We start from the raw sequence: 13,489 nt of genomic DNA, 5'->3' as shown, positions 1-13,489 counted from the left end.
TTTTTTTTTTTTTTTTTTTTTTTTTTTTTTTTTTTTTTGGTGCTCAAAGGTTGACCTATCCTATGACTATGAGTGCATTTCTGAGGAAAGAGCATACGTTTTTATGGATGAGCTAGAAATTGTAGTTTCTTATTGGAAAATGGAGTCCACGTGATGCCACGATCCCTCCTTATAGAGCCCATTTTCTATCGCACTGGAAAGCTGATAGTGAGTTTTAAAATTTTTGATCCGCTGTGGATCTTTTGGATGTCTCACCGGAGTGTTATGATCCGCAGGTAATTATACGTTTTTACTTGGTCGCGTAATTTAGTTGCAAACAGACTTGAAGTTTGGATTACATTGTATACTCTCCAAGTTGAGATCTACGCAGTAATTCAAGTAAAAATGAATCAAGTGACACCTAAATATAATCGCCGCCAGCAACACCGCCGGGAAACTTTTCTGCGAGTTTGATGGGCTCATTTCCCGGAGTTGAAATTGCTTATTTCAAGCTGTAATTGTGCTCAAGAGAGAATAAAAGAGACTGCTCGCGAGATTTCAACGAAAGAATGAAAATGCCTTGAGAACTCGAGGAGATCTTAAAGCGTGATTTAAAAGCATCTTCCAAAAGCGGTGCCGGTGCGAATTTCCGCTGAAACTCGGCGTGAAAACCTCCGTCTAGATTTTGCATATCATGGCGCTATCGATCCATCTTTGCCTCTCTCAGAATCCGCTTTTCTCGGAATCCCTCAGGCGGAGCCGTAGAGAACCAGCATAAGTAGACGTAAGTCGTTGCTTGCAAACTTGCCAATTTTATGGTAATTGGCGGATCCATCAACTTAGCAACACCGAATTTCCTCCATTTAAACTTATGGAAATGGATCTATTCTTGGAGGGACCAGGTGCTCCGACAAAAATCGATTATTTAGCATAGGTTTAAATGGAGGAAATCTGATGTTGCCAAATTGCTGGACTCGCCTCTGTTTATGGCTTTCAGTGTCGTTTTGTCTCCTTTACTCCGAACCGATTAAAATATAGTGATGGACGTGTTGCGATCAATTATCGATAGGTCAGTTGCGCTGGTCCCAGATACTTGATTCTTGTAGATCAGCTAGAAATAATAAACTCCGTCCCAACAGCAACTTTCTACGATGAATATTGCCGAGATATTGCGCTTAGAAAAATTCTGTTTAAGGCGTCATCCACCGCGGTAGTGACACCCTTGGTTTTTTCCACCTTGCTTTCATCCGAGTTTCACGCTGAGAAACCAGTGCAACTGTGTGTTTCCCTGACTGATGAAAGTATGGTGGAGGAAACCAAGGGTGTCGGAACTCGAGATTGTATCGGATAGGCAACTAAACTAACTCTACGGTAATGCGTGAAGTGTCACGGAAAAATGAAGGCACTCCGAGTTGAGACGGTGCTTCGGGAGTTGTTTTACCCAGGGCACTTTCATTAAGCCGATGTGAATTCGTCGCTCCTCTGACGTAAGGGCGTATCTCGATATCTGCATGAGCCGCAGAAAGCATGGATTTATATGTAACACAGGGCTCACGTGGAAATTGAGGTACGCCCTTACGTCAGACGAGCGACGCATTATTGCGATTTACCGAGGCGATACGCAAGCCGCTTGCAAATTTCCTGTGACGTACAGCGTGTTCACTGATAGCGGCGACATTTTAATAGAACTTTAATTGGTTTTCTTAATTAGTTGTTTTAAATAGTTAATGTCGATTGTGATAAAAGTAATTGTGACACGCGCTCTTGGTTCCATGCTCTTGGACTTACTTGACCAACTGTAAAAACTTACTGTACTGTGTTCCATCAAAAGAACTATGCTATCGATTGGGGGGGGGGGGGGGGGGGAGCAGGCAGGTTTGGTGCTATGCTTTTTGAATACGATCGATGGATTCGCCAAAGAGAAACGTCCTATGAGCATTCGAGGGATTTCAAATTTCCTTCGATAAAATGTTTGTTTCTGAGGCAAGTTATGAATATTTTTCCTCGGAATTTTCAGGACATTTAGGTGAAATAGCGAACAAAATTACCTGAAAATTTTGAAAAAAAATATTCATAAATTTATCGGAAAATTAGTGTTTTTTCAAAGAAAATTGGGCAAGGCCTGAATTTGACGCGGCGTTTTTTCTTGGGACGGCAGTAGGGGTGGGAGAGTGCGGGTTCACATGGAAATTACCTGATTTTTTGCATTCTTTCTCGACGGTTTTGGTGGGCTCGCAAGTGGGCTGATCTCCCTTCTTCAACGTCAACGTCCTCGTCTTAACGTTGGTCTTGGGGTCGCACTCCGACCAGGATCCCTTCTCGTAACGACATGACTCTACTGAAAAATAAAAATCATCAATAGGTCAATCATTGACATCAAATTTCCCACACATATTATGTAAGATTGCAAGCAACATCTCCAATTCATTGCATTTTGCATCCGTTGTTTTCAATGCATTTAAATGAACTTAATTTAGTCTTGCAAACCTATAGTCCTATACCTATAGCAATATCTCTTTTTGGACGTTGACGTAGAGGTCTTCCAAAAGGGAGGGTACCTATCGATTCGATCGACATGAATTGATCGGAAAATGGAAAAGTCAATCAATCGACGTAAATCGATTGATACCGATTCGATCGACACATTATTAAGAGCACAGTGTCGATTCGATCGACATGAATCGATCGAAAATGAAAGCGATCGATGTGATTCCATTGACATCGATTTGATTGACAAAATTCGATCGGCTCACGGCTGTTGTCGATTGACTCATGGGTTTGTCAATCGACTCACGGGTTCGTAGATCGATTAACGCGTTTTTCAATCGGGTTTGTCGATCGTTTCACGGGTTTGTCGATCGACTCACGGATTTGTCGATCGATTCAATGTTGTCGATCGGTTCACGTTTTCATTTTTCGGTCGAATCCATACCCTTCTACCAAAAGAGGTATACTCTCTGTCCCATTCACGGACTTTCAATAGGATGCAGCCAGGAGCTATTTATAATGATCACATAACCATAACGCGCTAAATTCGCGATCCTTTGATACCTCCCGCCCCTTTACTTGCGCTGGCAGAGAAACAAGTAAGTTAACGACTCGAAACTTTCGGTGAAGTGTCTCTGGTTTATATCGAAAATACTCCTAAAATCTCACAAGTCTGAAAGTCACTCAGTTTATGGCAAAAAATAAAAATGTGATGAAATGAAGCAACGGAGAATGTGTCTGTTTTAGACTAGTGCTAATTGAATTCGTAGACAACATTTTGCGATGAGGGACTACTATCTCTGGCTCATACAGTGGCGTGGCATGAACGACCGATTATCGATATTTCCCCATTTGAATCCGTGGTAAAGAATCTATTATTAAGGTGTTCGCTGCGAATACCCTGTCAATCGATCCTTTTCCACAGGTTTAAATGACAGATCAATCGATACATCGCCAAGCACTCCATGCCACCGAACTCATCCATAAAAACACTTGCATGCGTACGGAAACTAATGGGACATACGCTGTCTCTTTTTAGTTCCAAATTGCAAAACTTGGTGCCTGAAAATCACAGAAAGTTACCTTTTTAGGCAAATTTTCAGATCGTGTAAGAAATCCTTGGGGTCCAGACCCTCCTGTCTGAAAGAGTCTATTTAAACTGGAACACACAAGTGATTTGCCTGTGTCACACTATCAAAGCTAGACATCAAAATATCAAGGTCAGGTGTTGTGATTGGCTTATTCGATGACTTGGACAAATCTCAGCACTACTTGACCATGACATTTTGATGGAGTATTTTGAAAGTATAGGTATGACACAGGCTTACACTGCCGTGCTGAGGAAAAGCGCCGTATGAGCACTCGAATATTGCCAAATTGCCTCTCAGGAAACATTCATTTTTGAAGAACTTTAAGAATATTTTTCCTTGAAATGTTCAGGCACTTTGGATCAAATTATGAGCGAAATCCTCCGAAAAATTTGCAGAAAAATATTTACAAATTTCCTCGAAAATTCGTGATTTATCGGGGGAGATTTGGCAACGCCTGAGGGCTCATACGGCGTTTTGCCTTCAGAGCAGTATACTTATACTGGTAATAATCGTGGGCTCACAACTGCAAGTCGATCACCTGATAATATCGAGGAAATAAATAAACTCTCGGAGCGCGGAAAACTCATGAGCCGTGATGTCGCCTGGACCACGAACGGTGCAAGTCTCGCGAGGTTTTGAGGGTTGCGTGGTTACGCAGCCGCGGGGCGGCGCGGCGCGAGGGGGTTTTCTCGGGCCCCCGTTTAGGAACTAATCGAGGAAGAGTTGAAATTTAAAAGCTCGGCGGTCGCGGCTGTGGTGGCGGTGAGAATTTATCGGGCTGTAATTCGATGCGCCCAAGATGAATGGCCCACGCCACGTCCAGCTGTAATTACAGCATCCATTCGGCTCCCTTTCATTCCCGCCACGATACCACGCCCCCCCCCCCCCCCTCCCAGAGCAGCTCCACTCGCCGTTCGTCCTCGGGCTGGTCCTCCACGATTTTTCTTAGATATGTGACCATTCGCAAAAAGGGACCTCCGAGATCATTTTTTCTTTCTAGCTATCCTCGCTAGAAGAGGAAGAATTATCGTAAAAAAAGAGAGAAAAACAGTTAAAATTTCACTGTTTCCAAGCGTTAGGGGTTCCTGGAGTCAACAAACCTTTCTTGAAAAAACTTGTGTCTGTCTGTCCGTCTACAGGGTTGCCACAGTCAGGGAAACCCGAGAAAACCGGGAAATGTTAGGGAATTTTAAAATGTCAAAGAAAACCGGGAATTGTCAGGGAAAATGACGAAAATGTCATGGAAAATTTGTTAAATCACCCTCATTTGCTTTCTAGAGTGGGTTTGAGATTTTGAACAAGAAATTTTGCCTGAAAACTATTTTTAATTGTGCCCTCGTAACTATCCGTCACATCTTCAATTGTCAGGGAATTTCACCAAAATGTGTCAGGGAAATCAGGGAAATGTCAGGGAATTTCATTTCCTAAATTTTGTGGCAACCCTGCGTCCAGCGTCCCTGATCTCTATGTGCAACCGTATCTCAAAATCTATTTCGACTGTGTAAGTTTTCAGTCATGTCAATGTCATACTTTATTTTTTACATGGAAAACTACTCAACGGAAATTCTTGAAAACTTCCGTGATTTTTTTTCTCTGTACGAGGTAAATTCTTTGAAAATTTCAACTAATGATGTGGACTTGATCCTTTTTTAAAAAATAATATAGGAGCGGAGATTTTCGAACACCGCAAACGAAACTCGTCGTTGCAAACTTACACCGTCGATTTGTTCAATTTCTTTCAAAATTGGCATGAGGCCGTAGCTAAATTGCGTAACGCACCTTTTCGGCAGTTTCGGGCGTTTTTAGTCGATCTTCTGAGAGTTTCCGGTGGTCAAAAAAACTCCGGAAAAATTCCTGTGACATCAGAGTACTTAGTTCTTTCGATACAAACGGGCAAAAAAAAATTGTGCAACAAGCCCATTAGACTCATTCTACAATATGGAACTATGCAGCCTCCGACTCATCCATGAGATCACCTACCTGTATAAGGAAACTAATGGCACATACGCTGTTTCTAGAATGAACCTGAAATAGCAGTTCCCTTTTGCTTTCTCCTCCTACCATGAGAATTTCAGCGTGACACCGGATTCAAGCCGCGACGCGAGGACTAAACCTTTATCCCATTAGACTTAATAATTTTGCAATAAGGAACTACTGCTTCCGGCTCATCCATAAAATCACCCATCTGCATAAGAAATCTAAAGGCACATACGTTGTTTCTAGCATGAACCTGAAATAGCAGTTCCTTATCGCTCTCTCCTTCTACCGTGAGAATTTCAGCGTGGCACCGGATTCAAGCCACGACGTGACGCGAGGACTAAACCCCCATTTCCGTCGTCGTTTGAGCCCCCCGTTCAATTGGAGGAGGGTTCGAATACCGACGGTGCGGTGTTACGGTGGCCACTAAGATAAAATTCGTGTCCGTGGAGCTCACTCAACCCCAACCCCAATCCCCAACGACGACTAATTTGATTGGCTCCACGCAACGGGGCGGAGGATGCGATGCAGGTGGTATCGGGAGCCGGCGCAGGGGCCTGCGGGGGCGGGGAGGGGGCATTAGCGACGACAGACTCGAAGAGCGACGCGCCGCGCGCCGCGCGCCGCGGTGGCGGTGAAAACCCGGAGACTCGCGAATATTTCCGCGTCCGGATCCCGCTCCCGAGGGAAGGAAACCAACTGTGAGCCTCGGAGCAAGGTTCCTAGATTTTCCCATAAAATGTGGATTTTTTACATTGCTTTAAACGGGGGAAAAGCTAATTTTTCTGTAGCACCTGGCAACTATGCCTTGAATGTCGATGGAATTGCCGGCCAGGCGCGGCGCAACCAAGCCACCGTCTCCTCGCGGCACGTCACGTTACGTCACGTAGCGCCACGTAGCGCAGAAATAGGATTATTCTGCACTTATCGGCCCGCGTTGCCGGATTTCCAGTGCTTATACATACTTATCGACGGGTAAAGTACCAGACCACGTATCTCCGTTTGCGACGCTGTAGACTTGAGTCCCTTTTTACTGAGAGTCATAAAACAACACCTCCTCATGGAGTCACAAACGAGAATAGAGATTACACAAATTGGCAGTTTTTCGTAACCTTTGATCGGCTCATTCTCAAATTCCTTTCTCCGTTCTTTCTCTCATTCCGCTTGTCCCTTGTCGAACCCGTAATTCCTCGGTTCATTCCAGATTACAATCTTTGCAATTGGTGAAAATGTAATCTTTATTCTGCGGAGGCCTAAAATACAGTAACCAATCAGAAATGGATTCACATTGTCTTAACTCTTAGTATAAAGGAACTCTACTTGTAGACTTCATGTCATACTTTATTTTTTAAATGGAAAACCACACGAAGTTAATCCTTGAAAACTTCCCTGTTTTTTCTTCTCTGTGCAAAGAAAACGCTGGGAAAATTTCATGAAATTCCAAAAAAATAAAATAGAAGTGGAGATTTTTAAACACCGTAAACGAGATACGTGGTCTGGTAGTTTCACCGTCGATGTGGAGTGGCGTGGCGTGCTTTGAGATAAATCGATTGATCTGCCATTTAAACATATGGAGAAGGATCGATAATCAGGGTGTTCGCAACGAGCACCTTGTTAATCGATTGTTTACAATAGTTTCAAGTTGAGGAATATCGATAATCGATCATTCACCCTTCGCCACTATTGCATAGACAGATATTGGCCATTTATGTGCCGGTTCGGTCGCGAAAAACAGGTTGATGCGGTACGCTGACGGCCGTAAGTATAAACAAACAAGATACGTGGTTTCGCATTTTGGCCAACAATATACGCATTACGCAGCACAGTGGATCGAATCAATCAGAGAGGTCGGAAATTGAATTTTTAACTAAAAGTGCAAATTTTGATGTTTATTTCGTCACATTAAGTTTCAAGGAGTGCTTTGAAAAGAAAATTTCACGAGGAAATCAATGAAACCACTTTTAGAACCCCAAAGTTTTGTAGAAACGGATTTATAAGCTTTTAAAGTTTCTAAATGTTGTCCAACCTCTCTTATCGACTCGATCCACTGTGCGCCAGTGCCTTAATGTAGATTAATTGGTGCTCCTACGGATGAGCCAAAAAAATTTCGTGAAGTTCAGTCCGACGTTAAATCTCACACCGGAGACTTTTCCGTTGGAAGGCAGGGTCATAGTCTTTTTTTCATTTAAAAAAAAAAAAAAAAAAAAAAAAAAAAAACCGGTCAAATCGGTTTAACCTCGGGGTCGGCAACGCTGTGGTGGGAGGGGGGGAGGGGTAATTTCCCTCAGATTCCTTGGCCGCGCATCGGCGGTATCCACGGACAACGTGCGTAATTACCGTCAGAGATTACGCCAAGGAGCGTACCCCTGCAACCCCCCCCCTCCTTTCTAACCCCCCCCCCTTCCGGAAGGCAAGGATCGCAACCGTTTCAGCATCCGATACCGCTGGCGGGGGGGGGGGGGGGCGTTTTTCCCGGAGACTTCAATTCCAGGTACAGCATCCGTAGCTGGACCGCCCCTTCCTCTTTTTCCTCCTCCCCCTCAGAAGGGGGGTAGTAGGGGAGGAGGGGAAAAGGGGTTCCTTCCCGGTAGCACTCGCGGCTCGTCTTTTGAAGCTTATCTCGCTCATTCCAGCTCCTAGACTAACGAATCAAATATTGGAATAATTGAGGACTTTTTCGGTGAAAGGGCGTATAATACTTGCATGCTGCTAAGATTGTGCAATTTTTCATAACAGGGTTGCCACAGTCAGGGAAAACCGGAAAATTTTGGGGAATTTTAAAACGTCAGGGAAAACCGGGAAATGTTAGGGAAAATGACGAAATTGTCAGGGAAAACCGGGAAATGTCAGGAAAAATGACGAAAATGTCAGGGAAAATTTGTTAAATTACCTCAGCGGCACCAAGGTATTTTAGCCTCTGGAGAAATACAAATTATCCGTCTTCGAGGTGCAACTCAATCGCATCGATCGCCAAAGTTGAAAACCACGTATCTCTACTGCGATGTCTCAAAATTTCCGCTCCCATTTTACTTTTTAGTAGAGGGACAAGCCAACTTCATAGCTTTGAATCCACACAGAATATTTTGCAAGCTAACAGAGAGGAAGAATCAAGGGAATTTTCAAGAAATTATACGTTGACTAATAGTTTTCGCAGGAAAATAAAAAGTATGACAGGAAGTCCGCAACCGTTGCAAATATACTGCCGTGCTAAGGAAGAACGCCGTATGAACCTTCACGCGTTGCCAAACTTCCTTTGATTAATCACGAATTTTCGGGAAAATTTGCAAAAGTTTTTTTTCCAATTTTTCAGATAATTATGTTGGCAATTTCACCTAAAGTTCTTGAAAATTTCAAAGAAAAGTATTCTCAACTTTCCCCAAAAATAAACGTTTCTTTGGAGGAAATTTGGCAACTCTCGAATGTTCATGCGGCGTTCTTCCTTAGCACGGTAGCATAGGCATGTGGTTTCGCACTTCAGCCGCCGATAGATTGTGAGCTTTGAATTCTGATCAAACTCCAAGTTTCGACTTTTTCCTGGGCGGTTTTTTCTCTCATCGTTACGTCCTAATATTTCTTATGTTGCTAACATATTCATCGAACATATGCTGGGCCTCCGAAGTTAAAACTTCTTAAAATAGGACATTTATTTAATGAATATTATTGACTTCCCATATTTGATCCGTCATCCCAATTTTTTTCGTTAAATATTATATGAATGAAATATTACATTAATACATATACTTTCGGCTCTGAGATCATGTTCGTTCACTAGACTGTAGTGCAGTATCACGTGAGACCAGTTTTAACCAGTTTGTAAATCCTGATATAACTGAATTCTTCTTTTTACTTTGATAAGAAATAATAATATCGAAGAACTGGGGCCACATTTAGAGTGAAAGAAATACTGGTATGAGAGGAAGCATCTGCACTCTGCAGTTATCAACTGGATGTGCGTTTTGATAATTCTTAAAAATATCTCATCGTATACATAAATAACAATTAGTATTATTTTATTACTCATCAAAATGTGATCAAGAAGTCCTCAATGTCATTTGCACCGTGCGCCTAACGAAGTGTACTCAGCTTTAGTAAAAATTATAAAATCAGAGAAGCTCCCTAGAGTTTTTGAAGAGCGGGTGAGGTCATAGGAGAAATGGGAGACTTTAAAAAAAATTCAAAGGAGGGAATTTTTTAGTTTTTTGCGCCTTTAGGTAATTAACGAAATTAATCCTGTTTTGAGTTCGTCGTTTTTCTCACAAAAGAACATAACTATATATTTCAATGTTGTCAGATTTTTTCGCGCAAATTTCATTTTTATCTGGAGAATTTTGAGAATTTCTGAATGAACTTTCACTAATTTCTGACCTCATGAAAAAAGCAGACAAATTTTCGAAATATATGAAAACTTAGAAGCACAGAATTACAGAAGAAAGCATGGCCGGATTTACCTACTTGCCGCCCATGGGCCGCCTTTATTTTGCCGCCCTCTTCTCATTCATTTTGAAACATCAACAAAAACCATCAAGTGAACGTGCCGGCGGGAGAAGGGTGCATAAGACGCGTTCACTCGTGTTGGACACATTTTTTGCGTAAGTCCTGTCAACACTACTAGCAAAAGTTCATGGAACTTCGCGCGAAAGTTCAGTTCCGTAAACCTATCTCTGTGGGGACAAGGCCTTTCATTTGTGAGAAATGAACTAACAAATTAAGAAAGAACAAACATAAATGTGGTTTAATAATTTTAACTTCCGCCACCGTGCCGCGCTGACCACACTGTGTTTGGCGCAATGCGTGAAGTATTCATGTAGTCTTGTAGGCACTGTGCGTTTCACGCCGCGCCGACCGCTGTTGACCGTACTGTGTTTGACGCAATGCGTGAAGTATTCATGCAGTCTCGTAGGCGCTAAAATGTGCTACATGCTGACCGCCGCGTCGAGGGCATCTCCTTTTCATCTCAAGTCCTCGTCATCATTTCTCTTTGCGCCGCGCCGCTCCAGGCCAAATTACGTGTTTGGTTTCTCTCTTAACTCAAGTAATTAAAGGTGCGCAGTCTTTTGTATTACCGAAATACGACAAAATTAGAAATTAATGAACTCTCAGGAAATGAGAGATTTTGTCACCTTTTCTTGTTTGTAATTTTTTTCTGAATCCGATTTTTTTGTACCTGCATTTAAAAAAATTGCAAAATTTGCCGCCCCCTAATTTTGCCGCAATGGGCCGCGGCCCATGCGGCCACCCCCTTAATCCGGCCCTGGAAGGAAGTACTAATTATTATGCTTGGAATTCAAACTCACGTCTATCTTTTTCTTGAATGCATGGCACACTAACGATTGCGTAGTGGAATCAGGCAATCAGGGTTCTTCATCGAGTTTGGTTCGGATAGGCAACTAAACTAAACCTCCTGGCAAAGGGAGAGGTATCACCGGGTTTGAAGGCGCTAAAAGCCGAGGCTGCTTTTTTTCAAGTTTTTTACCACTATGTAAGTGCGAATCATTGCAAAAAGACGGATTTACACGAGCATTCCGCGGTTGCAAACTCTCGGCGATTTCTGATTGTCTGCGCCACTTGTAAACATTTTTAAAATTTCGTAAAAATAATTTTGAGACCATTTTGGCATCATCTGGAGGGTGCGGGTGTGGAGAGCAATTAAGTGTAATTTATATGCAGGATCGCATGGCGCATCGGCGAGTAAACGCTCTCACAGTTTAGTAAATGAACATCCCGACAAATGACGCCCAAATGCCCCGGTCCTGTACAAGTTACCGTGTTTTTGCTCCGCACCCCACCCCCCCCCCCCCCACACCCTCGTTGATGAGCTAATTACCTCGCCCCGGACAAAACATTATTAAAAACTTTGATTACATCATACGATTCCACAATCGCAGCACCGCAGCAGGGCGATTTGAGCATGGTGTTTACAATCAGAAAAAAATATCGAAAACGGGGAAAAGTCAGGGTGAATCGGGACAAATCGGGGGAAAAGAACATGTTGACAATACTGTTTTGCCGCCATAAAAGTGCATTACATAAATACTGACACAATAATGATGTGTCCATGTGAGGCAGCCTGCCCCCATTCAAGTCGATTGTTTTACATGTGTTTGAATGGACGAGGCTCAGTGGTGCCAATTTTGCGTGATTATTCTTTTAAAATTTTGAAAGATTCAATACTGATTTCATGCAAAAATATTAGTGCCTTTTCTTCCTCTCGAAAAATAAAAACTAGATTAAGCTCTGTAGCCAAGAATCTGCAGTTTTCAGTCGCTTGTATTTTTAAGATCAAAAACGTCAAAACTTTGGCATTTCTGCCTGCCTTTCTTTTACCTATAGCTGGAAGGTGGTTCCTTAGCTTCAGGACGTTTCTTAAGAATTTCCAAGCGCCACATCGCGTCAGGCCGTGCCATGTCAGATTACACAAAAGACCAGAAACAGTTTGAAGTAACTCTAAAAGAATATTCGGAGTGATGAGCTCAAATCTGAGGGCAAAACCTTGTGATTTCTACTCGGGTCGTATTTTTTAGTAATTTCAAAGTGTTTCTTGGTCAAATGGACGTATCAAACGGAACTGTGTAAATTATGGCGTGAGCCCTGTTATGCACATATTCTTGTGGGTCTCAGGGCTCATGTCTTAATGTACATGGTTCCGTTTGATAAAAATACGTCCAAATTATGGGTGCAAATACCTCACTTATACCACGCAGCGTGATGAGATACTCAGCCTTTTTGCTGAGAAATGTCCTGAAATCCAGAAATGAATTTTCTCCATAGTACGAAGCAAATTCCTTTACATTTTCAAAGGGATCCGCATAAACGTTTTCTCGTAAAGAATGAAAGTGCCCAGTTAAAATTGGCAATAGCTGATGTGGGTTGGTTCCTTCCTGTTAAACGCGGTGCATTTCAAAAGCGAATCGGCAATGGTGCGGACCCTGTGAGCGACAAGGGGTGGGGAAAGTCAGGAGACACTGATAAGGAAATATAAAATAGGAGGTCCCTGCCCTGTCCCCCGTAACTCGCATTTACTGTCAGGAATACTTAGCGAGTTAACACGGAGCGCAACCTGGCTCAAAAGTCCCGAATCAAAGGCGGGGGCGCCCCGGCCGGATCGCACGAAATCGCCCGCGAGAACGTAGAGGGATTTCCTCGGGATATCCTGCCCGAACGGGCAACGTCACCTCCCCCCTTGGCCCCCATTCGTTGCCCGGTAATTTATGACTCAACTCTGAGTCTTTTTCTTTTACCTTTAACACAGTTTATTACACCGTTAAATTAGGTTCCTTCCCCGCGGTCCCGATCCCGGGTGCCGCACGCCCTCTGGCGGAATTTATGTGCAAGTTTCGCGGGCGCCAGTGGTGGATTAAAAGGCTGCATCGACGAAAAAAGGAGATAGAGGGGATCTCTAATATTTGCCGGGGATCGGGGGAGCCCTCGTAAATTTGAATGGGACGCAGCGCCCTGAGACCCCGCACTAATGCTTTGTCTCGGCGACGGACCCGCAGACGAAACTGACCCGAGAAAAATCCAAGGAGAATCGGACCGAGTTCATCAGAGAGGATTCAACCCACATCAGGTTGAAACTGCAAAAAAAGATTTCAAGTTTTATTCCTGCATCAGGTTCAATGTAGAGTCCCTTTATACCGAGAGTAAAGACAATACGAATCCATTTCTGATTGGCTCCCGTTTTTTAGCCTTCATAGTGTCACAACCCCGGGAATGAAGTTTACATTGTCACCAATTGCAAAGATTGTAATCTGGAATGGACCGGGGAATAACGGGTTTGATAAGGAAAAAACGGAATGAGAGAAGGAACAGAGAATGTAATTTGAGAGAGAGCCGATCAAAGATTACGAAAAACGTTCGATTTGTGTAATCTTTATTCCCGTTTCTGACTCCATGAGGGGAGGGGGGGGGGGGTGTCTTAACTCTCAGTATAAAGGGACTCTAATTCAACCTACATC

The 13,489-nt window shown here is 43.1% G+C and overlaps 2 protein-coding genes across 2 annotated transcripts in view; one reads left to right on the top strand and one right to left on the bottom strand.

The window, feature by feature from the left end:
* The window catches only part of LOC109033850 (uncharacterized), a 69,174-nt gene that overhangs the window by 17,413 nt on the left and 38,272 nt on the right, over positions 1–13,489 (bottom strand). Inside the window, exon 3 of the mRNA XM_072301376.1 lies at positions 2,174–2,317. Coding sequence (XP_072157477.1) covers positions 2,174–2,317 — 144 coding nt within the window. The remainder of the gene's footprint in view (positions 1–2,173; positions 2,318–13,489) is intronic.
* LOC109033851 (uncharacterized) overlaps positions 1–13,489 on the top strand; it is a 55,462-nt gene that overhangs the window by 36,838 nt on the left and 5,135 nt on the right. The window lies entirely within an intron of this gene.

This window comes from Bemisia tabaci, chromosome 6, assembly GCF_918797505.1.
Source record: "Bemisia tabaci chromosome 6, PGI_BMITA_v3".
Taxonomy (NCBI): domain Eukaryota; kingdom Metazoa; phylum Arthropoda; class Insecta; order Hemiptera; family Aleyrodidae; genus Bemisia; species Bemisia tabaci.
The sequence above is the reverse complement of the archived record's forward strand: the minus strand, read 5'-3'. Positions and strand labels throughout refer to the sequence as shown.